The following is a 26,761-nucleotide window of genomic DNA, read 5'->3' on the forward strand; positions in this document are numbered from 1 at the left end:
GAGGGACTGTGGGATACACCGTCTGCTGCCGGCTTCCGGTTCGAGAAGAGTAGACGACAATAAACCGCTTCGCCGCAAGCCTCAGATTATCCGGGATTCGTGCGTTTGGTCACCCGTTTATCTCCGTCCTGATAAACCATGGTCGGTTGTTCAGCCGTTGGCTGCTCCAACTTGAGCGTGCAAGGAAAACACAGGTATCAATGCTCATGTAATGTAGGCGAAAATAAGGTGGGCCGCGACTGTGAAGAGAGCCACAGCGACAGGTAACCTTTGAGTACGGAACTTTGAAGCCAGAGTGTGTGAAAACCATTTTATCACAGGTACGTGTGTATTCCACACTAAAAAAAAGCTTACGCATGAATTTGCTGATAATATACTGAGAAACAAATTGTCGCACAGGCGCGCATAGCAAAAAATATTATGGGAACGAGCGGGGAAAATTTACCTGCCATACGAGATTAGCGCCGGCCATTGCACCCATATACATGACAAAAAGCGCGAAAGCTTCACTCAATATCCCGGCTGCAGCGGCTGCATTTCCGATGGAGGCGGAAATGTTGTAGGTCCGTGTACTTAGATTTGGGTGCACGTTAAAGAACCCCAGGTGGTCGAAATTTCCGGAGCCCTCCACTACGGCATCTCTCATAATCATCAGTGGTTTTGGTACGTTAAACCCCACATATCAATCAAAGTTTCACTCAAGAGTAAGTTCACACAAAGCGCTGGACGAGTTCATTTGCGTTGATCTTGGTCAAACGTGCGCCAGGACGAAACCCAAAGAAAGAAGTGCGTTAAACAGGCACATGGTTTCGATTACTCGGCGCCGTCTATGTCTGACTGTATTGTTTCAGTGCCGCCGTACTGTGTAGCTTGGCCAAGATCAGCGTTCAAATAAGCATCTGGCTTTGCCTAACAAATGCATGTTATAGCGCGCTGAAGGCTAAAAAAAATATCTCAACGCGCTCAATAAGCGTTGCGCTTCATGCCAATCGATTGACGATGTCGGCCGAAGCAGCGATCCCAAAATAAACTCTTAGCACACTGCTACAGTCATTTCCATCCCCTAAGGTCTTCAAAATAGTGACTTTTTATCTGCACAACCCTATAATACAAGAAAAACTGTTTTATGTATCACCTGATCTGCTAGCCAAACTGGCAGCACCTCCGAGCAGCATAAAAGCATTGCATATCATTTTAGTGCGGCAAAAAAGTTTCCGGAGCGTTCAGGGCTTTCGCAGCTTGTCATCGTCACAGTCATGGCTGGCAAAAAAAAAAAAACTTCTAAAGCACTGACATTGCAAGGCCCGGTGCTTTTTTTCAACGGAGCAGTACAGAAATGCGTGCGTGCCGCTGCTGAACCGCGTGGTGCGTCGAACCGGAAGCCGTCTTATCCCACAGTTCCCTGCAATTTCCGATTTTACCGGTCACCTATTCTAGCTCTCTTCACTTCTTGCGGCACATATGCGCTTGCGGTTTTTGTGGGCTGAGGGTTTACTCGCAATATTTTTGTGTTCACGTCATGGTGGGTACTTTCGGCAGAACCCCATGTGAAGGTTGCTAGCATGAGAGTAATATCGACGTGCGATGCGTGGTATGAGATACCGTGGATTCATTTCTTGGTGAAAACTCCAGCTGGTCCCATTATGTGGATGAGAATTCTTAATTCTATTGATTTCTTTATCTATTCTTGTTGCATTCAAAGCGTTCATTCCACAAATGAAATTACTGTTGTGTGGTCAAGGTGTCGGAACATTTTGCTTAGAATGTCTGAACCTCGTCAAGGGCGCTTGAAACAAAGTGGTGATGTACTGGCGTTCCATACCCTGCGCATCTCTGGCAAATATATGCTCAGACCTCTCAAACAACAGTTACGGTATGGCCACTAATGAGGGCCAGGCCTTCAAGAAGGGCTGCCCCATTGCAGTTAGGTGCTGTGCGACAAAGCCGTCTCTCGCAAGAACAGGGACTACGTACGAAGCAAAGGCATGACGTGTGAGGACAGAATATGAATGAGATTGCGTGCTTGATTTAATAGATGGCATTGCAGACAGTGCACTTGCTATACATGCCTCACACGAACGATTCCACACGTGATATGACAAGCATGATATTCGTTTACCGTATTACAAGAGTGACGTGGCGTGCATGCATGACATGAGTTGGAACGCTGTTTGACATGCGGAACTTGCACACGTGACACGGCATGCAGTTTTACACGGAGCTTTTGCGTGTCTTACCCGGCCTGCAACAAATACACTGGGAATTTTTACAGATTCATTATGGGAAATCGGAGTGCTGTCTAACTTTAACATACCTTGCCCAAAGTGATCCAGATTGAACCTGTGAAGGGTCTCTTCAACTATCACGGACGGCGTAGCACTTCCACCGACGTAGACTTTCTTGATGCTGCTCACATCATATCGCTCGATCAGGGGACTTCTAACAATCTTCTGGAGAATGGTTGGAAACTGGAACATGGCTGTACCCTGAAAAGTGGTGGCACAGAATTATGGCGTTTATTAAAAAAATAACGCTGACTTTAGGGCGGTGACTATGATAAACACGGTTTGTACTATAGATAAATACTAAATTGCTTGACTGCAGCGTACGTATGACCTTTTAACTCTGTTCGTCAAGCTGCATTGCGTATCTTGACCCATTGATGCGCGAAAAGTCAGTGTGAATCGATGACTGTACGTTTCACGAATTGCACGCTTAATTAGGCTGAGCATACCCCTACAGAACGAACACAACACATTTTCACACATCCCAATTACTTTCGCGAGCTCAGCGTGAAACCCGACTTTAATAAATCTGTCATCCAACAGTATTGTTAGCAAGTACTTCATTATGAACCAACAATCGAACAGACCCTCGTGTGCAGGCGTGATCAGTGGTGTGTCTAAATTTTTCTGGGGCGTGCCCAGTGACTGAATCCGGTCCTAAAGAAGACACGAATGAGCAAGAATGGGAAAGATTGCGAAATTATTGTGCAGATGATACAGCCATGTTGCATAAGGAACTATGTTGGAAAAACGAATTTTATTACCTTGTATTTTTCTATCGCTGGCAAAATATCACATGGCTCGGAGCTTTTGACGAACACCAGGCAGGCCCCACTTGCAAACACAGCATGATTGAAAAGCAGCCCCGACACGTGCGTAAACGGCGCTGCTCCGATCAGCACATCGTGGCTGAGAATGACGTGTGAGTTGTCAATACTGCACCAGAAAGGCAAAGCGAAACTCATGCATTTGTAGCCTCTACCACTGCAGCGTATACTTATGGATACCGTGGTAGCGAGCCTACGCTTGTATCAATGAATATTTGTTTTTCCTAATGAACCGTTTTTCAGACACATCTTTTGTAGCGCCTTAGCGGCAATAGCATTTAGTTCATATAAGCACGAGGCTCTGGATTCTACCCCTGTCACGGCGGTCATACTTTAATGAAAGAAACGTGTAGAAAAACCGTTGTACTTATATTTAGGTTGATTGAAAAAATCGCAAGTGGTAAAATTAATTTGAAGTGAACCATACGCAATTTCTCGCATTTTTACAGCTTCTCTTCTTAGTGAAATACTGAAATATAACCCCTTTAACTGTGTTTTAACACTGAAAAACAATTATAGTATATTGCCTCTAATTGGTATATTTTCAAAATGTTTCCGTTTAAGTCGTCTAATCCCTTTTCAGACATGATATTGCTCAGATGCTACATATAAAACACCACTACTGGCCCCACCTTGCTCTGTCAAGTATTTCGCGCTGCTCTTACGATACAATGTTCATAAACACCTGTCCACACAAAGCATCATCAGCTTTTCTTTGCCAGAACACATCCCTGCCCTGTGACGCAGCCCGCCCTCGCAGGTAATTGTCCTCGCCATATTCCGAAGTGAGTGCCAAAGCTGACCCAGACATAGAAATCCCCCCCCCCCCCCAGAATACGTGTTTAGCAAAACTGTTTGGGGCTGGAAGCGTAGATGCTATCTCTTTTGTGCAATTTGAAAAAAAAAAAAAAACGTAAACAAGGTGGCCGTGTGATGTGGTATGGTGCAGCCACGAAAAGAGTAAGGCAAGAGAGAAAGGACGAAATGGTTCCAACCTGGAGCCGAATAATTGGGCGACAGCGTTTCTTTGGGACAGCATGGCAGCCTTCGGGAGTCCCGTGGTGCCGCTCGAAAAGACGACCGCCAGTAGGCTTTCCGGTTTCACACTGGGGAGGGAAGCCGCCCGCGGACTTTGCCGTAGCCTTGAGAAGGGAATCATGCCTTCGCGCTGGCCAAAAACCACGAGCATCTGCAAGGAAACATCGTATAAACTCAGTGACACAGACATTCCTATATAGTATACTTTAATGGAAATAGCATATGTGCACGCAAGTAAACAATTGTGTTTCAGGATACTTGATCTACCTCGGTTCCAGCCAAAAACGTATTACGCCGCCAATGTCAGTGTTGCGGAATGGGCGCCTCCGTTCTATTCCAGGGAATTAGAACTTGCTACATTTCCATTCCTTTCAATTCCTCGGAACAAAAAGTAAGCTCATACTCACTACCGGAATGGCTGGGCGATTCAATTTCATTGCTCAATGAAAGAAAGTCATCTTGATAGTTTTATTGAGATAGATATGAAGCTGATGTCATCAGAGGCATTAAGGAAGACAAAAGTACGCAAAACACGTTTTCGAAGTCGAGGGATAGTAGCTTGGGGACATATCTCATGCAGTTTCGGGCAAATGCACCCATGTGTGTCGAAACAGGGGGGATAGTATCGCAAAAGGGTGAGGGGGAAGTATGAGCTAAGACGGGGCGCAAGCTGGTATACGAAAGCATCATTCCAGCGTCAATAGGCCACACAACTTTTTCGCTTTTTCGAAAGCGGTTTTTCGAATACGCGTCCGAGTCACCGACAGTGATAGAAGCGAAAATAAAGTTAATGGTTGGGAGACAGCAGGCAGCTGGAGCGCCACCAAAGAAAAAAAGATCACAAACAAAAATTGCTAATAGAGGGAAGGGGAGGAGTGTATGCCACCACCGTAGTTCCGCACGACGGATACCATCAACATCGAACCACGGTTACGCGACAAATAGAGACGAACTTTGGAGCAACACAGCCTACACACACACACACATATATATATATATATATATATATATATATATATATATATATATATATATATATATATATATATGCACCACACTTATAATCTGTCAAGTCATCCTGAATATACTACTTTTATTGTTTAATTCGAGCCTCTGACTTGGTAATGTTTGAGGTTTAAAAAAACAGCACGTAGACAGAAACGTGCTCTATTTTCTGAAAGGACACGTATGTACATTCTCAATCAATTCCATGCTGAAGGCGCTTAATTCAATTTCCACTCCGTTCCTCCAAGCCTTGTCGCCATTCCGTTCCATTCTGTTTCGGGGTCGCGCAACTGTGGAATGATTCCAGAGTGATTCCAATTCCGGAGCGGCAACTTTGCAACACCAATTTTGTAAGGAGCGTCACATTAAAAATAAAGCGTCATGTATGTCCGTGTAATGGTATAAAGTCTTCGTTTTCAAATTATATGCCGAAACATTCAAATGTATTTACAAGGGAAAGTATACTAAGCGAAGCACAACAACCTCGATGGTCAGACAAGCGGTGGTTAAAACCTTGCGCTGTCTCCTTCATAGGGGTTTACCATCCAGCATGAGAATGTTAGTTTTCAAACGCATTCAATATATGTTTCAGCTTCACCGTTTTTATGCAAGCGTATAGTTACTGATACCCATTTGAATGTAACGTAGCCAAGGAATTTCATTTTTGGACGAAGAGAACATTTCTTGAAGGCCTTGGCAAATGCCTATATTTTATTTATAGCCTGGGTACAACACGAACCTCTATCCAAATTTTGGAGCGGAGTAAACGGAGCAATACCCCCCACCCTCCCTTTCCAGACTAGGGGCCTGGAATGCATCACAAGTTGCAGAGCATTAAGAAAGAAATACTGCATAAGAACTCTAGCGTAAATAAATAAGCTCACCTCCTAGTTGTATTAAGACGTTATTCATAGGTCAAGTGTGATATTCTGTAGATGCAGCAGCTCTTAGCTTACCTTAACACTGGGTACTGTCTTGCAGGCTTCCTCTGCCTTGTCTGCGTTTTGTTCATCGCAAAATACAATACAAGGCTTCGTTTCCTGGAAATCGTAGTTTACTTCACCTGTAAAATGAAGGTCAAGCCGTTGTCAATATCAAAATAAATAAATAAATAAATAAATAAATAAATAAATATTCATCGTTCAGGTCACCGGTCGCATACACCTACCATGCAGAGTAAACCTTTATCAATAAAATTGAGGCACAAGTTAGAACAGTGGACTGATGGTGATGTGCAAAAAGAAGCGATGAAAAATCTACTCATGGCTTAGACAAGTAGTCGAAGACCCGAATGTTGAAGGCTTATTGTCCGTAAGTGAGCTATGTCACTGGCTGTATGCGTTTAGTCACATTCGCGGTATTTCATTCACATGCCCGAGATAGACGGTAACTGCTTTTACGAAAAGGACCAGTAGCGCATATGCTTTTGCTGTGAATCAGTCAGTCAGTCAGTCACTCTATTCCTATAGTTCAAGGTTTTTAGAACCCATAATTTTTAAAAGAACGGAAAACATTAAGGGGCCGCGCTGTCGTGTGTCGTCATCTCATGTCATCGCTTGACGTCACACAGGCAAAACCATTTACAGCACAGCCATGCATGGGAGAACAGCGCTAAAATGGTGGCGCGCCGAAATAGGGCCCCTAGCAGAGAGTTCCGACATCGCTCTGCCACTCGCGCAGACGACCAGCCGCAGTGTGTACCGCTGGGAGTGCTCGCAGGTATGTCTTCCGGTGCTTGATTTTGGCACGAATGCTTCGAACAGCCCTTGTACCCGTAATACTGCAGTGCGGTTTACTTTATCACTTGATATCTCTTCATCTTGAGATATTTTCACAGGAAAGCGCTGGAAAACAGAGAGAAGCTCGGTAAAGTGGAGTGGTAGCGGCTGGGATATATGCGCTATTTAACCATCAGGTCAACCGCGACAACTCCCGCTTTAGTTCCCTATGATATGGCATAGTAAATATGGTATTATGAAGGAAACGGAAGTGGGTGTGAGGTGAAGGCAAACAAGGGGGGGGGGGGGGCGGGGAGTAAAGATAGTATAGCCATGTATGGCGTCACACACGCAAAACCATGTAGACCACCGCCACTTATAGCATAGCCATGCATAGTACAATATAGCAAGGGGTGGGAAAGAAAACTGACAGAGAGAAGTGATGTGAGAGTGAGGAGGAGGGTAGAGCATAGCATTACCTTGTATAGCAGTAGAGCAATGGCGTGAAAAGTGGGGGTGAGTGTAGGTGTCACGTGAGAAAGGGGAGGGAAATCGGGAGGTAGAGGTTAAATTACAGCCTAACCGTGTGCAATATAGCGCGGGAATTAAAAGATAAGCGAGGGTAAGGAGGGAGGGCAGGGGGGTAAAGCATAGCGTAGCCATGTGTAGTGGGAAGGAAAGGGTGAGGGGCGACACGAGAGTATAACAAATGAAGGTTGCGATACTCCCATGTGATGTCACTGTATCACAAATGAAAGTTTTTGTCGCAGCGCAGACGTCGAGAGCAGGCTATACGCATCGGAACGCGAGCGTTTTTGAAAGGCACCGAAGCACGCGTTCCAGATTACTGACCATAAAAATCACCAATTTGCCTCCTAGTTCAGTCCATTTGTGGTCGTATAGACGAAAACGAATAATAAAGGCCAAAGTTATCTTAATCTCCTGACACCCGTACCACAACACATACGTCGTAGTTAATCTTGACGGTATACCTGTGAGCCTGTTTGTACAAAGCATGCAAAATTTATCAGGTTTTAAAATCTAAACAAGGAAGCAATATTTATTAGCCGGTTTCTGTAATGAGCTTCGATCAGTCATTCATATATTACATGCATTATCATGAGGACCTCCTTCGAAGATCTTAAGATGACGCCGATATACAGTACAAAACTCCCAGTATTATTTTCCTATTTTTTAAATATCAAGCTACCACCATCGCCAGCAAACCACAAAGCCCTCACAAACAATCCGTCTGCTTTTTTGTCCCCACCCACATTGAACTCCTGAGTACGTAGAGACATTTACTGGCATCGAAGTGCGTTCAAGTGTTTCTTATCGTCTTAAACCACTCCAACGCAGCGCAAAATAGGCGTTTGTCATCGCATGCACATACGTAGTGGTTACAAAAGCGCTTGTGTTCCCACGGGGTTATGCTTTCTAATTTACACACACACAAACGCGCGCGCGTTTGTGTGTGTATGTGTGTGTGCGTTTGCGTGTGTGTGATTCATGCGTTATGCACTAGGTTGCGTTGGTGCGAGTTTCATGCCTAAGATTACGCGACATAACGACGGAAGCTAAGCAGCCGACCCCCGCTGGTCAGGAGAAACCTTTGATATTAAGCACTTCTTTTGTTCTGAATCGGAGTGTTCCTTCAAGTGGCTGCTGTACATGTTTCGACGAGGTGAATTAAAAGGTATTCGTAAACTACGCCTCATTTATTTGTCCAAGAAAAAAAGAAACGAGAAACACAACTGTCATAGGACTCGGTATAACACGAAAGTTAAACGTGTCTCCTGAAAGGTAGTTGAGTGTTTATTGTGCATTGCCTCCAGAAGACGAATAAATAAATGCAACAGCTACAAAATATAATGTCATGGGAAAAATGGCAAGCTGCTTTTACTTGCATCAAGTTCCTGAAGCACAAAGAACGCACGAAAACAACATACACAGGATGAGCACTCCTAACAACTGTCACAGCTTGTCACTTGAAGCGCTCTGCTCAAACACAAAGAAGGACTCACGGAACGAACACGCAAGTATGCAGAGGATGAGCGCAAGCAACTTGCACAATTTCTCGTGTGTGAGCCGCGTGCTCCTTCCTCAAGCGCGGCTGCTGCAGCGAGTAAAGTGGCCTTCTTGCTCTCTGTGGCTTTACCGCACAATCTGTGAAAGCTCAAGATGTAACTAAAAACCACAGCGATTACGAAACGAGTACGGACTTACGCCCGGTTGAGGTGCACGTGCGTCGCAAAGCGCGGGTCAACAACTTTTAAAGCGCGTCCTGTGGACACGGTGAAGTCACTGATCTCCGAGTGTTGTTATCGCGAATGAATAGCTCGCCGTTGATAAGCCGAGCAACGTGCGCTTTGTAGCCGAGCCGGTTCACGCTGTGGAGAGAGATGTCATAGGTGACTCCCGCTGACGGAACTAAGACGATAGTCTTTCTTGGGGACCTTCGACGCAAAAACTTTGGTCTGTGTGTCTGTCTCTCTGTCTGTCTGTCTGTCTGTCTGTCTGTCTGTCTGTCTGTCTGTCTGTCTGTTTGTCTGTCTGTCTGTCTGTCTGTCTGTCTGTCTGTCTGTACATTTGTCTGTTTGTCCACCGTTACCGCGAACCAGGTACTCGAAACAGCACCAGCAGATCCCCGAACGGCTGACCCCATCCGCAGAGCCCACTAATGTTGCTCAAGGATCAGCGCTCATACGCGTGCTATTGTTAATAAAAAGCCATTATTTTGCTTATCTGAGGCACCATAACAACACGTATATATTCTGCATGTTCGTATTAACTAGAAAAGACATGCATAAGTAATTTTAAGGATCGTAGCGCTTATCACGCTGCGCTGACCATGCGACGCTTGCACGAAGAAGTGATTGTTTCCAACGCTTTGCTAAGACGACACGGTGGTGGCACCTACCCGTCGCCTTGCGTTCTACACCTTATCACCTCTGAGACGGGCTCGCACACCCGTATCAGGGCCACGCGCTTTGTTTTCTGAAAAAAAAAAAAACTGCCAGATGGGGCTCATGCCTCACGTGTGACGTGACTTGATGCGCTCGTTTGCCTCCGCTGCACGCTCGAGGCACTCTAACGCAGCGCCTCCGGTATACCATTCACCGATTTTCTTGCGCAGAAGATTGATTGATTGATTGATATGTGGGGTTTAACGTCCCAAAACCACTATATGATTATGAGAGACACTGTAGTGCAGGGCTCTGGAAATTTAGACCACCTCGGGTTCTTTAACGTGCACCCAAATCTGAGCACACGGGCTTACAACATTTCCGCCTCCATCGGAAATGCAGCCACCGCAGCCGGGATTCGAACCCGCGCCCTGCGGGTCCGCAGCGGAGTACCTTAGCCACTAGACCACCGCGGCGGGGCCTTGCGCAGAAGATCAAATAAATGTTTCGTTCACTCTCTCCACACTCATCTTTCGACGACATTTGAAGATTTTATGCCGATACAGGGCCAATTTTTTCTTCTAGTTGTTTTGTTTTTGACCTCAGTAAATATTTTACAACGTCATATTCCTGATGGGAATGCGTCAATGGAGCCATGGTGGGTCCCAGCATGAAACACCTTTGTGTTAAAAGAAAAAAAACCGACAGAAGACAAATGAATAATGAAAGCAGAAAAACTCACGTGCTGCGAGGCTCGCTTTGGCTAAAACCACAGATCCACCGGCGAACGCAGTGCCGTAGAAAGCAATCATGGCATCCAGGCTGGTCTCGCAGTGGATGCCAGCCATGTCACCTGGCCTGAAGCCGAGGCTGGCCAGGCCAGCGGCGACACGGGTGCTGGCATCCTCAAGCTCTCCATACGTGCAGCTCTCTCCTGTGTCGCCATTTATCTGATGGTGAGAATCAGGCTGTCAGATCGTGGCAAGGATCGACAGTGAGAGTGCCACACAAAAGTAACAAAGCAAAAACAACGAGAAAGCTGACGCATTATTCGCAAGTCATTTCAGCGTGTGCTGTGTTTGTGTTCAGTAGTTGATGCTGAGCATCTCCGTACTTCGCTCATAACAAAGTCTTGCACGTGTACATTTATTCACTCACCGCGTTCTTTGAAACGCTTATACGCTATCTCCCAGCCAATAGATAACGAAATTATAACTGGCAGTATCGCTTCAACATGATATAAACAGCCGATATTGGCACAATACAGATCATGCGCATACAGTTGTTCATTTTTGCACAGATGTGAGTCGAATGTTTTTCGACAATGGTTGCAGCTACTAGTGCGAGCATTTTATCAAGTATACCGGTTCGTCTGCGATAGCATGCACGGTTTCTTTTGGCGGAATGGACGGTAATGATTTTGTGGTAGCGAACGCTTTTAGCAAATGAGTGTAAATTTGTTTTCCCTTTATTTTACCATATAGCTGCTTTCTATAACGCGACAGTCTCTGGAGCTCAAAATTCGATCACTTCCGAAGCTGCAGCACCACTGTAACGAATAACAGATGAACGTGGTTGTTAATTGCTTTTTTTTCTTCTTTTACACTCATGAAATGGAGTTGAATCAGGCTACCCAATGTTAAAGGCATGAACAACCCGAGAGCAGGACTCTGGATAAACTACGCTGGATAGTCATCAAAGGAAAATTGCACGATCTTACAAAGCACAACATTCTTTAGCACTTTCGTGACCATGAGAAACTTGGCCGTCCTTGGGTAGATCAGTAAACCTTATTTTTTATGGCACCCAAAGTTACCTATGTTATTGTGTATGGTGTCAAATTGTACAGTTAGAAGTTTTCTCTCAAAAACGGCCAGTTTCAAACCACAAATTTATTAACAATTGTACGAAAAAAGTTATCAAACAAAAAAGATTGTAAACATGAACAAATAAATTTCATACAACCATCAACACTGCTCTGAACAGGCTAAGCATAAAAAGAAATCGAAATATACATTTCAAGCGCGCGCAAGGAGTACACACAATTATCCTTCAAGTATAGGCGATGTAAATACGAAAGTTTTTGTGTACATGAAATAACGTTACACGTAGTGTCTTTCATGCCACCAAGCAAAGCAGTTTCGCGATGTGGTAAAACACAGGCTTGCTACGCATGTTTCACAGAAAACACTTGCTTTTCGTTCAACTTTTCTTTGTTCATAGCATAATTCACAGTTCCTGATATATATATTTTTTTGGCTGGTGCCGTTAGCCCTGAAGAGCGTTTCATGTAGGAGCATCAAGATGGACTGTGAGACCTCCAAGAACCGTCTTTCTTGCTGAACGTCGGCTTCTGAAACATCTACGTCCAACCATGTGCTTTTGCATAGCTCTCCAATAACTTTACCAATAAAAAACAAAAAAAAAATCGACAGCGCTCACGAAGCGCCGCGCGGCACTACGTAACGGGGTTCCAAGGTTCACTCCTGGCTGCCTCCACGTACGAAACTGCACTCTCTGCGCTGGCAAGTAGTCCCGCCCGAAGGAAGTAAACGCCCTGTACACAAGAGCCCTAACGTTCAGAACGCATCGGATCAACTTACGCCAATCGGCAACAACGCGGCCCGATGCACAAAGCTAAACTCACCGGTGGACGACCGCTGATGTTCTTGGGTGGTTTGACGAACTCTTGTCGTCCGCGCTAAAATCAATCGTCGTCTTCCGAGCGTGTGCTGTTGTCATCATCTGAATATTTCAGCCCAGATGCACGAGAATTCCCCGAAATTCGTCGTTTTCGTGAAGTGGTCACACGCGACGTTGACGCCATGATTGAAACTATGCGCGCTCACTCACGCGCATGAAAAGGCGCCTTAAAATCATCACATGGTGAAAAAAGAAAAACGCAAAAGCAAAACTGATAAAGTACTTTTTGTTTTACATGTTAGATAGCACAAGGGGTCCAAAAGCGTTCGAAACAGGGCAAATGTTGAAATGGTAAACATCGAAAACATACTATGGATGGGGATAGGCGCGGTCACGAAAGTAATAGCCTGAACTGGGACCCAGAGAATGTCTGGAGGCTTTCGGGATGTTTGCCTGGTAATGTTAAATTACTTTTCTGCTTGGATTCTTCGAAAATCAAGGCCAGCGATTTGTCAACACATGTTGGGTCCCAGCGCTTTTTAGAACATTTGCTCGAACACTGACATCTTGTTACGTCTTTCTTTGCCGCGATTATTGAGCCAGTTTATTGATATCGTAGTATCTGTGCGCATACGCTTTCCGCAGCACTGTTCCTAAAAAAGAAAAAATGTTCATGGGAATTAAGAAATACAAAAAATTGACTCGGAACTGTAGAAACATAATATACTCTTACAATAACTGATTGCGGTGCAATTGGGGAAAGGCATCAATTTTTTACCTGCCCCCTCATGCTGTTCAATTCCTCCCCAATGTTACTTCTCAGTGAAACATTGTTGAAAAGCTTAAAAGTAAAACGCCTAGGACACTACAGCAATACAGTCATTGAATATGCTCGTTTATCGCATATCTGCTCATCGTCCAAGCAAGCTATTTTATGGGCTCTATCCTAAGCCCATTTCAAGCTTTCTAGGCTTTGTGTAAGAATCATCTGTTGCCGCCGCAGTTCATCGATTGACGCCGTAAATCACGAGAGAGAGTGTAACAACTGTCGTTTTGATGTAGCCAATAAAGTATACTTCTCTCGCGGTGGAAAGCGCGTGAGTCAAAGAGATCATTTTGACCATACGCTACAGCAGAACGATCACGTTCCAAGGAATGACAGAGAAAGTCACCTGATATTTCGCCGTCATCGCGTTTGTATCTGCATAGAAAAATTTGGCACTTGTTTTCTTGTTCCGAGAAATCAGAATAAGGAGGTGGCATTGATATGCGAGGAAATAAACGTCTTCGAAGTGGGCGAGTGGTGCGTGTGTGCAACATCCGTTGCATCATCGTCCAAGCTTCCTCTTTTCTGTCTCTCTCTCTCTTTCTCTCTCTCAACGAAATTGTTTGAACTGGACCTGTGTGTGTAGGCTTGTGTGTGTCATAGTTTGTCCGCCTTCTTCTCATAAATGCAAAACTTTGCGCCAAAACCGCCCCCCCCCCCCCCTGACGACACTGGTTAGGTGATAAGCTACGGTTTACAATAGATAGTGCTAGACACACGCATGCCCTTTTGTGCTTTCTACACGAAACAAAACCCGTGACTTCGAAGCTCTATACTTTGAATGAAAGGCATGACGCTTGCCCCCAACGTCCTTAATAGTATGCGTAGCTCACATGTTACCATAGTATCGATCGATTCAAGCGCGCTGTCGCGTTCAAAATGTTCTCGTGCTTAAGACATGAAACATGAATTCAATTGAGGTAACTAAACTGAGCAGTTCCATGCACACTTGAATACCTTTTGTTTGCGTTCCATATCTGCTGGCTTCTTTGAGCAGCGGCCATCGTTATGAAGCACTGCGGCAGCCGTATATGACCACGACGGCAGTGATTATGCAACTGTGGTGGTATGAGGAACTCGAGGTATTCGCTCAGAGTTCAGACAACTTGAATGAAGCAATATTTTTATGCGCAGAGCTAGTTGCACTGATGACATCCATACATGTTTACGCTACGAGAAAAAACTAGGACACTGTTTAACGCTTGCATGTGCGCTTTCACAGACGGGACTCCTGCTTGCCGGTGTTCAAGGACTCGCGGTGGCATCATCCTCTATCCTGTGTTATCACCCATCTATGTAACTGTCAAGAAAATAGAATCGCATAAGTGGCTGGACCCCCATAAATACTTTACATGTGAAAAGCCTGTCGGCAAAGTGGCTCGGAAGAGTAACGAAAGAAATGTAATGCATTGAGTGACCCTTTTCACGTTAGCGAATGGAGCTAACAAATCAAGCCGACGTATTCAGCAGGTTGTGTCTGCATTAGCAATGTTTTATTTATAGCTCATATTCTGTTGTATTTAGTAGGAACAATAATGGTACATTCGGCCGGCTGTTTCAGAATGCTTCGGAGGTTCTGAGAAATGAATTTGAGAGAGCAACTAAGCGACATTGCCGAAATAAGTGGAATAATACATTAGAAAAGAGAAAATGTACACCTGCGTGTGCTTGTTGTATAACTTTAAAGCTGTTGAAGTCACTAAGGCCTTTCAAGCAAGGTAATCCCACTTCCCGCTTTCAAATGACCTTCCTAATGGGCCACTAGTGTTGTTAAATATATATATATATATATATATATATATATATATATATATATATATATATATATGTATATATATATATATATATATATATATATATATATATATATATATATATATATATATATATATATATATATATTGTGAGCGCGACAAGCGAATGACTCTTTATTCTCTTTGTAATCATCATCACCTGTACATCATCTTCATCTAAGAATATCATCACCGGCGTGATTGAGCTCGAGCCTGGCCGAATAAACCGGTTCCTCACAAGTGGTGGACTGTGCTTTTCGTTCCCTCAAGTCCTCTCGCCCGTTCTCGCTGGAGCTCCGCTCGGGTCGTCGCGTACAACCCCCTGCCATGGCGGCCCAAGAAAACCCTGGCCCATCCAACGTCGCCGTCCTACTGCAGCCACCGCCCCCCGCTCCGCCCAACAACACTCGCCTGCGTGATCCACCTGTGTTTTCCGGTCTCCGAGGCGATGATGTTGAAGACTGGATCACGAACTACGACCTCGTCAGCGATTTGAACAGGTGGGACGATCCACACAAGTTGCGCAGCGTCCCATTTTACTTGTCCGATGTTGCGAAAACTTGGTACCACCCGGATCTTTCCGACTGGGACACTTTCGAGCAGCAAATTCGTCAGGTATTTGGTGCCCCTGCAGTTCGCACTGAGGCAGCAAAGAAGAAACTCGCTCAACGCACGCAGCTGCCGGGTGAATCTTACACCTCTTATATTGAGGATGTCCTTGCACTGTGCAAGCGCGTTAACACCGGCATGTCTCAAAACGACCAAATACGCCACATTATTAAAGGCTTTAACACCGTCGCCTTTAACGCCCTCGCCACGCAAAATCCTGCCACCACCCAGGACGTGATAACCATCTGTCAGCGACTTGACGAGCTTCAGTCTCTTCGCCTTTGCTACGATGCCACCGACGTTCTTTTGCCTGCACCCCTCGACTTGCGTGCGCTTATTCGTGACATCGTTCGTGAAGAGCTGCACGGGCGCTTCTCTTCCTGTGCTGTCGAAGTTACTTCACCTCCTGAAAAAGATAGCTTGCGAGACCTGATTAAACAAGAGATCGCCTCCGCATCGCGTGCGACGTGTTCCAACAGTCCCTGCGTGCGCAAGACGTGCACGTACGCCGAAGTTGCCGCGCTCTCTGCCGCACCCACCGTTTCTGTGCCTACAACAGCAGACCATACGCCTGTGGCTTCGTTATCACCGCCAGTGCGTGCACCACCCTACTACGCACCTCAGCGCCCACCTCGGCCAACCTGTTACTACTGCGGCTATCGAGGGCATATCGCTCGGTTTTGCCGAAGGCGCCAACAAGACAAGCAACGCGGCTACGCTCCCGAAGAACATCGAAGCTTCCGTCCGACCATGAACTACTTCCGGCCACCCCCCCCCCCCCCCCGATCGTCCTATTACCGTTCACCGTCACCTACTTACCATACGGACATGCCTGGGAATTCCCGTACGTCTCGCCGCAGGTCGCCTTCGCCAAGTCGCCGTTCAGTGTCGCCTCTACGGCCCGCCTCCCATTCCACGAATGCCCACGCGGAAAACTCCCCGATGCAGTTTTAGGAGGGGAAACTGCATCCCTTGGACAGCTAACAATTCTTCCAGAGCGGCCATCGAATTTGATAGTAGTGTTTGTAGAAGGTGTACGTGTTGAGGCTCTTGTAGACACTGGCGCTGCCGTTCCGATTATTCGTGCTGATTTTTGTTCCCGCCTTCGAAAAGTCACCACACCTTATGGCGGCCCACCTCTACGTGCGGCGACCGACGCTCTCATTCGTCCACTTGCACAGTGTACCGTTCGTGTCTGCATAGAAGGCATTCGTCATCACATTGTTTTCGCGGTATTTCGTGAATTCACCCGCGCTCTCATTCTTGGGTGGGATTTCTTGTCTTCTGCGTCCGCTTTCATATCATGTGATCAGCGCCTCCTGCATCTAAACGCCACTGACTCTTCTCCGCTTGAACAAGATGGACGCATCCGCCTTGTCACCAAGTCAGATTATGTACTTCGGCCATACATCAAAGAAATTATAAGTGTTAATTGCACCGACATTGTGGATGGCGACGTACTAATTCTCCCTTACGGTCATACCCTACGTAGGGGCATTGTGATCCCACCGGGGATTATTCGCTTCTTCGATGGGTGTACGTACCTAACCGCCATAAATCAAACGCCCGAGTGTGTACTGCTCCCCTGTGGCTCAACAGTATCTTGCGCGGTCGACAGTGAGCCTGTTGCGATTGTTACTCTTCCGAACAACAACCACAACGATGTTCCGAAGTCGCAATCATTGCCATTCAATGCCTCTGCCACACCTGTGTCGGCGACAATAAGCAATGACTCAACACCTGATCAAACTGAAGATTTGCTCGCCCTGTTAAATAGACACCGTTCTCTATTTGATGTGAACTCGCCCGCCCTCAGCATGACTACCACCGCTACTCACAGCATCCAGACTGACGGCTCTCGTATTGTACATCGGCGTCCATATCGCGTGTCTCAGGCAGAACGCAAGATCATCGATGAAAACGTCTCAGACATGCTACGACGCAATATCATACGTCCTTCCTCGAGTCCCTGGTCATCCCCAGTTGTTCTCGTTCAAAAGAAAGATGGGACAGTGCGTTTCTGTGTCGATTACCGTGCGCTAAACAAAATAACGCGCAAGGATGTTTATCCCCTCCCTCGGATCGACGATGCACTGGATTCATTACAGGGCGCAGAGTATTTTTCCAGCCTCGACCTTAGGTCAGGCTACTGGCAGATACCAATGTCGGAGTCTGATAAAGAGAAGACCGCCTTTTCAACGCCAGATGGGTTGTACGAGTTCAATGTGATGCCTTTTGGACTCTGTAATGCGCCCGCCACCTTCGAACGCATGATAGACGGCGTATTGCGTGGTTTGAAATGGAAAACATGTCTGTGCTATCTCGATGACATAGTAGTGTTTTCATCCACGTTCTCGCAGCATCTACAACGTCTTGACGAAGTTCTCACATGCCTTGCAAAAGCTGGTCTACAGCTTAACACTAAGAAATATACCTTTGCTAGCAAGACAATCAAGGTTCTCGGCCACCTTGTCAGCAAAGAAGGAATTCGGCCCGACCCCGAGAAGCTTGCCGCTGTCCTCGATTTTCCTCGTCCACTACGTCAGAAGGACCTGCGCAGCTTTCTTGGGTTATCTTCTTACTTCCGGCGCTTCATACGTGGTTTCGCGGATCTTGCGTCTCCGCTCCATCAACTCCTCGCAAAGAACGTCCCCTTCATTTGGTCCGAAGACTGCGAAAGCGCTTTCACGGCATTGAAGCAAGCCCTCACGTCGGATCCGGTACTGTGCCACTTCGATTCCACCGCACCCACCATCCTTCACACCGACGCAAGTAGTCATGGTCTCGGTGCGGTACTCTTGCAGCGTGACAAAAACTCACGCGAACGCGTCGTTGCCTACGCAAGTCGTGCTCTTACCGCTCCAGAAAAGAACTACACTATCACAGAGCAGGAGTGCCTTGCTGATGTTTGGGCAGTGCAAAGATTCCGACCATATCTTCACGGTCGTCATTTTACCGTCGTGACCGACCATAACGCCCGGCTGGCTTAATGCAACCTCTTCCTTGTCCCGCCTCACCTTTTGAAGTCGTTGGAATCGACTTGTATGGCCCTCTTCCTATATCATCCAATGGGAATCGCTGGATTGTCACGGCAGTCGACCACCTTACCCGCTACGCAGAAACAGCTTCTATACCATCTGGGACTGCCACTGAGATCGCCGATTTCTTTCTTCGCCACATCTTTTTGCGTCATGGAGCTCCACGCATTCTCCTCAGTGATCGTGGCAAAGTCTTCCTATCTTCCATTGTCGAGCAAGTTTTGCGTGCCTCGAACACTGTTCACAAGACCACTTCTAGCTACCACCCGCAGACCAACGGATTGACTGAACGGTTTCATCGGACCCTATCGGACATGATCGCCATGTACATTCACCCCAACCACACGAACTGGGATGCAATTCTACCCTTCGTGACATTCGCCTATAATACGGCTGCTCAACGCACTACCGGCTTTTCTCCATTTTTTCTCGTCCATGGTCGCTCGCCGAATTTCGCTCTGGATGTCTCTTTCCTTTCGGCCCCTGCACCCTCGACGGCTCCTTTCTCTGAAGAATTCCTATCTCGTCTCGCACACTGCCGTCACCAGGCCCGTGTTAACACCGGCCTCTCTCAAGACACTCGAAAATCTCGCTACGACTCATCTCGCCGTGTTGTGAGTTTTTCCCCTGGTGACGAAGTTCTTCTATGGACTCCACTACGCGTCCCCGGCCTATGCGACAAATTCATCAGTCGCTTCATTGGGCCATACACGGTGGTCGAACAGACATCTCCTGTCAATTACCGCGTTTCTCCTCTTAGCGCTAGTCCTGATCATCGTTGCCGAGGAACAGAGATAGTGCACGTATCTCGTTTAAAGCCTTATGCGCGACGCATTTCATAATACTGTCAAGCGACCAGGCGGGCGCTTTCACCGCGCGGGGGAATTAGTGTGAGCGCGACAAGCGCATGACTCTTTATTCTCTTTGTAATCATCATCACCTGTACATCTTCTTCATCTAAGAATATCATCACCGGCGTGATTGAGCTCGAGCCTGGCCGAATAAACCAGTTCCTCACAATATATATATATATATATATATATATATATATATATATGTGAGGTCTAACAGACAGTAATGCCAAGGAATGTACAGGAGATTGATTGATATGTGGGGCTTAACGTCCCAAAACCACTTCATGATTATGAGAGACGCCGTAGTGGAGGGCTCCGGAAATTTCGACCACTTGGGGTTCTTTAACGTGCACCGAAATCTGAGCACAAATGTACAGGAGAAGTTATTAGAACCAATGGAATGTAAATAAGAAAGAAAAGTGGGTGAAAAATGTTTTCACCCACTTTTCTTTCTTATTTACATTCCATTGCTTCTAATAACTTCTCCTGTACATTCCTTGGCATTACTGCCCCGCCGCGGTGGTCTAGTGGCTAAGGTACTCGGCTGCTGACCCGCAGGGCGCGGGTTCGAATCCCGGCTGCGGCGGCTGCATTTCCGATGGAGGCGGAAATGTTGTAGGCCCGTGTGCTCAGATTTGGGTGCACGTTAAAGAACCCCAGGTGGTATAAATTTACAGAATCCTCCACTACGGCGTCTCTCATAATCATATAGTGGTTTTGGGACGTTAAACCCCACATATCAATCAATCAATCAATCCTTGGCAACACTGTCTGTTAAATCTCATTAATATTGTGTCAAAACACGGAAAAACGAGCCCTTAGGCATACACTTCTTTCGCTCAAATATATATATATATATATATATATATATATATATATATATATATATATATATATATATATATATATATATATATATATATATGTATATATATATATATATATATATGGACAGATAGATTTAAAATTTAGGCAAACACTAGACAATGTGACAGAGGCACCAGTTACGAACGGACCGAGGTGCGCTCACCTCTCAAGAGAGAACACCTTAATAAACATGTATATATGGCACGTTACTCCTGTAGAATCTCCCAAGGTGGTGGCAGAGTTAACAAAGAGAGATTGACCTCCCCCCCCCTATTATAGTACTATGTCCATAAGTAAATCCATGCGGATTTATCGAAAAGAAAGCTTCTTTTTTGCTGAAAAGTCCGTCCTGCTCCGGGGATCGAACCCGGGACTAATAATTTTCTGGAAGGAGGGGGGGAAGGGGTCATTGTACCAGTTGAGCTTGCTCAGAATCTCGTAATTGGCAGTGCAAGAGCGAAATAATTGACAACTTGAAGCAGACTGACAAAATTTGCAACGGGGTGGAATACTTTAAGAAAGAGATAATGAATCAACACCTGTTTGTAGCACGAAAGCTACAAGTGGTCGGGTGGTTTACAATGTTCCTTTCTAAATAACTATATTTTCGACAGCTCTCAATCACGAAATTCCAATCAATAGTTTGTCTTCGCAGCTTATCTACTTTAAAAAACCCGAATGCTTAAAAAAGAAAACAAAAAACACCAGGCCTGCGCGGAAGGCGCAGCACAGTCACAGCGAAAGCTATATAGAGGAGCGGCCTTTCGGAGCCTTTTCTAAACACTCATTGGGTAACTGCTGCATGCACACTTGCTTGATACTTGCTACTGCATTAATATTAAACATTTTTGGTAGTAGGCCGACATTCGCCATGCTGTTTTTCGTCATTCTTCTGAGAAGCGTGGTATCTGTTAAACACTTGCAAGGAATTTTGTGCCAATTGTTCTCGCAGTGGCGGACGATGATAACGAATTAGGCCAAAAGTGGGTATGCGCCACAGTTTATAGATGAACAAGATTTTGTAATGGGGTGGAGGATTGGACGACCAATTCAATACTCTATTCGCATGGTGCGATGACAACTTGTTCTTTCGCTGTTTTAAAACGATTTATAGGTCGTATTAACGCGATTGCTGTCCCGACATGGAGCCTGCCTGAGTCAAGTTTCCCAGCCCGTCCAAAGCACCGGCGTGGCTCAGTGGTAGAATGCTGGTGTGGCACCCGGCGGACCAGGTTAGAGCCGCACGGTGTCATTGGTACTAGGTCTTTTTTTTCTAATTTCGTGCGATATTGTTACGAACACCGGCGACGGTGGCGGACAAGTACGGCACTGCGCGTGACCCGACTTTTAGTCTCATAACAGCTGTCGCTGTGAAAATTCTCGAGCCTTTCGACTCCTAATTATTTAAACCAACCACCCTCAAAATGTGTAGCTTCAAGCTTGGTTTATTCCACAAGGCTTTATATATAACCGTGGAAGTCTTCCTTAGAAAAAAAAAATGATGTACAGTGCCTTAAGAGACCGATGAAACTGATAGGTAATGTGTCTCTCTTAAGTGAAGAAGCTGGCGTCGCGCCCATGAAATCAAACACTTCTCTTGATTTAAAGCGACAGTTGCCTCGACATCGTTCCCCCCGCATAAACTGAATGAGAAAATTACCGCTGAAATTGCGACTCTAAACGGTGATCGTATTTTACTTCGTGTTCTACAGAAACAGCATTTTCTCTTTCTTAGTGGTCCAAAATGTTGTCTAACACGTTTTTATCAACACGACATACAACCGTGGCAGAAAAGTACATGAAGCAGAAGGTCGTAATGAAAATATTTCTTAAGAATATTTTATTTTCTAATTTTTTCACGGCTATCCGAATGCGTAAAAGAACGTATTCGATGGAATAACTGCGACGCACACGTTGCACCGCCAGTTCACCGGCGGCACTTGAGCGCATGAAGGTCTGCAATCTCACGCATCAAATAGGCCGCCGATGGAAGTCGGGAATACCCGCCTCGGTGCGGACACTACAGTGCCTCACCGGTGGCCTCAATGCTGCATTCCACTTCACCCAGGCGGTGGATGTGCAGATGCAATCTCTTCCGTGATGAAAAGAAAGTACAGGGCGTACGGGGTGATAACCAGCACAACCTATGTGGTGACGTACACGGTAAAAATGCTCAAGATGAATATCACCATTGCGAGCACAAGTCTCAGCTTAGCTTGAGCCGATATTTTGGTTGCTGTATCAGCGGCGCGATCTCGTTCATGCTTGCCGTGCAGATGCTGGTGTGTCCGTGCTGCCACTGCTTCTTTGTATGTTCGCTGCGACTCGCAAAAGGTCCAGCGAATTCCGTAGAATTTTTGGGCAGGCAGGCCGGCATCCTTGTAGGCTTCTCAGACGGCAACAATAGCTGAAGTGATGCCACGCCACACAAAATGGAGCCGTGAAGCATGCGGCCCTCTTCTTTTCCTTCTTCTGCCTGGGAACACTAGTGCGGGAACGCTAATTTTTAATTTTTAAAACCACTCGAATCGTGGCCAATCCCCAATAGTGGGTATGCGCCACTATCAATAGGTGAACAACAACAACAACACTCGTGCCACTGAAACATTTCTCATGGTCTTTTTTTTTCTGATACTATGTCTTCCTGAAACGCGTCCTTTGTAACATCACTAGCGCCGCTCACTTGCTGATAGCACGTTTTCGAAAAAAAAAGAGCAAGCGCATTCCATCTCATTACCATGATATTAAATAACGTCTTAGGAATAGTACCCGAGAAATGGTGCCGTGCGTTGGTAGGACAGTAAAGGTTTATGAAGAGCAAGCGCATTCTGCACCCTTGGTGGGTGGCCTCCCGTATTCCATGGTAGCTTCAATCCATGGCTTTCTCTCAGGCCTGTTGTATCAGGCAGCGCCGATTCTTCAGGCTCGGCTTCGATAGCTTGGCATCCCATTCAGCTTCGAATATCGCTTGATTGCTTGTACACGGTTTTCATACGCATGCCCATGCCGGGTACATGCCGTGTGCATCTCACTTTGCAAATGTATGGGGGCTCAGCTGCCTAAATTCAATGCATTAGGATGCTGTGAACGTAACTGTTGGTCTGCAATGTGTATGAGGAGCTGATAAGTTCTTCTTTCTACTCCTGTAGTGTTGCCGATTATCACCCAACTTACTCGAAGTGTGGTTCTTCCACATTAGCACGTCTCGTATAGGAAGTACTTGTGAACATGAGCTCGGGTGAAGGTATCGGTTGCCTCGTTTGCTGACAAGGAATAATGCCCTGGAGTCAAAACAATTGTAGATTTGTTCTCTTTGTCTTTTCAGACAAAACGTCTAGGGCTTTCTTGTTAATCCTCTCTCTCTGGTAATCTTGGAAAGATGTTTGAAAATCGGTGAGTGCTATTGCTTCCCCTCCGGTTGGATGGTCAGAGCCACTGCTGCTTGCGTTCCCTTATACATTTCTTCTGTTACGACTCAGGTTCTCCCTTTTATTTGATGTCGAGGACGCTGATGGCATTTCGAAGCTTTTATATTTCTCAGCATCGGTGCATCGCGCGTCAAGGTATTGGCGGCAGGTTTTATGGAATTTCGCTGTTTTAAGCATTGTTCTTTAAATCTAAGTTTGTGTTCTATAAAAATCGCACTTCGCACGACAGAGCACCTGCGATATTTTTTTACACATATATAGTCAAAAGACGCTAGTGAAGACTTTTCTGAATATTTGAGCCAGATATTATTGCCCTCCACCCGAAGCACAAAATTCGCAATTTTTTTCACAACAAATGTTTGGTATCGGGCTAGTTGGTAATCTATTATGAAATTTCTCAGAGCGAAAATTTCAGACAACAAGCACAAGAGACGAGAACGAGCGCTGACAGCTAGAAATCACTTCGTTTTCTTACCGGCAATATAGGTAGTCGAAGTGACCAACTGCTTAAGCGAAGGGGAGGGCATAATCATTGCCTAATCTCATTATTGTAGAAAACATGCTTGTAATTAATATTTATTTTGAGATTACTGTCGCGATTATAAGAAACACATTTATTTGATCTCTTTACAAATGCCGTAGAAGTAACCATCTTAGTAATTTATATCTCTACCAATGTTTGTCTGCTTAATGTGTTGAAGTTCTACGTTTGTGTGAGGTGGTGTGCTGCATATAACACCCGTGCTATTTCGAACGCCGTAAGCGTCGGAGTCGCTCACTCGTCTGATCTCCGCGCACTATGACAGGGCCTACTCAAGCGTATCATTGTTTCCAAAAACATCTGTACGCTTTGCATTGCACACTTTGTTGCTTCGAAGCAAGACGTCTTGCCAGACACTGTTTGGTGTCTGGCAAGACGTCTTGCGCCAGTTTGTATTCCTTTCTTTGTCCTTGTTCGCCTGCGCATACATTTTCAGGATGGTTTGGTGTTAAGTTTATCGAGTTCACTCGAATATTCACTATAGTGATTTCGACTACTGTCTTGCGATGAAGCTGACGAAGAACAAAGCTGGTGAGGACCAGGTACAGAGCTCAGCCAGACTTTAAAGTAACTGCTCTTTTTGTGCAGAATATCACGTTAGCCGCCCGTGCCGGAGACGTGCTGTATACGCAGTAGCATGCTCGTCAATGTACATACATAATCGATGTGTGCGAACACATTCGAAGAAGAAAAGAAAGAAAATGCTCAAGGTGATTCTTCAAGAAGCCAAATGATGGTCGATCTTTCGCAACCCTTACGATGGCACGGCACAGCGCCGGAGGAAATGCCCAAGGTTATACCCAACACGTGCGGACGTTGCTTCATACTCCATTGTACTTCCCCCTTCCCTCTTGAGTAACTTCAGTACTAATACATACGAAGAAAGACAACAAGCATTTATATAGGCCCACTGTGTTATATTTGCTATACTGATGGCAATGCCTCAAAAAGGATATTAAAGTGATTATGACTCTTTGGGAAGCCAGCTTTGCTTATTGAATACACAACAATAAAAATCTAGTATTAGCTACCCGTTTCATCATTAGATTGTTATTTAGTTAATTCATAACTAAATCATTTCTATAGCAATTGTGTTGCATATGAAATGTGTCATTTTTCCCTTCCAGTATACTTCCTGAGAGCAGCAGCAGCAGCAGCAACAACAACAACAACAAGAAAAACAACAACAACAACAACAACAACAACAACAACAAAACACATTTTGAGGATTTTGTGGCGATTTTCTTCAGGCAGAACTGTTTTTAAGGGTCGAAAGAAGAAAGCGCTCAGCTTCCTGGTGCAAGCTCCTAGACTAGCTTCCTAGTTTGAAATAGGATAGCTTCCTAGTTTCAACTTTATCCTACGTTTCTAACAAGCTCTACAATTCTTGAGGCTGTCAACATATGGAGATGCAAACCACACTCGAACGTATGCCGAAACACTTATCAGCTAGACAATCGAAATGCACAGACATTTTAAATGAACATTGTGGAAATCAGCTTTTTCTAATAGCCAACGAACTTAGTACCATCAAAATATTCGAAGAGGTGACTGCAGAACTAACCCAATTTATAGAAAGCAAAGAAAATAAATTGCTGATGAAAGTTAAGCGCTAGGATAGTACAAAGTAAGGAAAAATGCCGGCCAAGGTAAATACACAAAAATTAAAAAAGACGTTTCAGCTCCCTACACGGGAGCCTTGTTCACAGTGACCGCAAATGACGTAGTGCGCTCTTCTTATCATGCTACGAACATTACCCTGAATAATTTAATGAACACGGCAGAAAATTCCACAACCTCAGTCCAACACCCAGAACACAGAAGTGAAGTGGTAGACATATAACAAAGCTTATGTGCAGTCGATATAGATCTTCCCAAGCGCTGCCTTACATTTGGCCCCACAATCAATGCAGTGAACAAATACAATCTCAATGAAAATATAATTATTTTTCCAAGACGTTTGCGCATAAAGGTGATAGTTTTCAACAAGGCTAGCAGTGAAGAAGTTAGCCATGTTTCTACCACCGAGCAACCGGACGCTAGTTTCAAGAGAAATCGTGGGTATATAAAACCAAACAGAGTCGAAAGCTAAAGAACCTAACTTGCGCAGAACACGCCGTTTTTAAACAATTCTCAAACAGACAGGACATTGTCATAAAACCAGCGGACAAGGGTAGTAGTATAGTGATATTGGCTATCGCAAAATATAAAAGAAGAAGCTATCAGACAACTCAGACACAGCACCCACTATCGAAAATCAGCCTCGGGCCCAATTCGAGAGTGTTGTTATAGTATACAACGCATCTTAACGTATTCTTTATCCAGGGAATTGATGACAACCTCCGAGAACCGGTTCCTCATACCCCCCAATAAAGAAGCGTGT

The 26,761-nt window shown here is 45.4% G+C and overlaps 1 protein-coding gene across 3 annotated transcripts in view; it reads right to left on the bottom strand.

Moving 5' to 3' along the window:
- Positions 1–26,761, bottom strand: part of LOC119177313 (luciferin 4-monooxygenase) — an 82,643-nt gene that overhangs the window by 9,604 nt on the left and 46,278 nt on the right. For 2 of the 3 annotated variants that reach the window (XM_037428774.2, XM_037428773.2), the window contains 5 exons: positions 10,522–10,729; positions 6,112–6,218; positions 4,108–4,301; positions 3,050–3,221; positions 2,315–2,486 (listed from right to left, as the gene is read on the bottom strand). In XM_037428774.2, the coding sequence (XP_037284671.2) occupies positions 2,315–2,486; positions 3,050–3,221; positions 4,108–4,301; positions 6,112–6,218; positions 10,522–10,729 (853 nt within the window). Of the gene's footprint in view, positions 1–2,314; positions 2,487–3,049; positions 3,222–4,107; positions 4,302–6,111; positions 6,219–10,521; positions 10,730–12,426; positions 12,526–26,761 lie in introns of those variants that run through there. The other variant, XM_075878374.1, reaches the window with a different exon arrangement.

This window comes from Rhipicephalus microplus, chromosome X (genome assembly GCF_043290135.1).
Source record: "Rhipicephalus microplus isolate Deutch F79 chromosome X, USDA_Rmic, whole genome shotgun sequence".
NCBI lineage: Eukaryota > Metazoa > Arthropoda > Arachnida > Ixodida > Ixodidae > Rhipicephalus > Rhipicephalus microplus.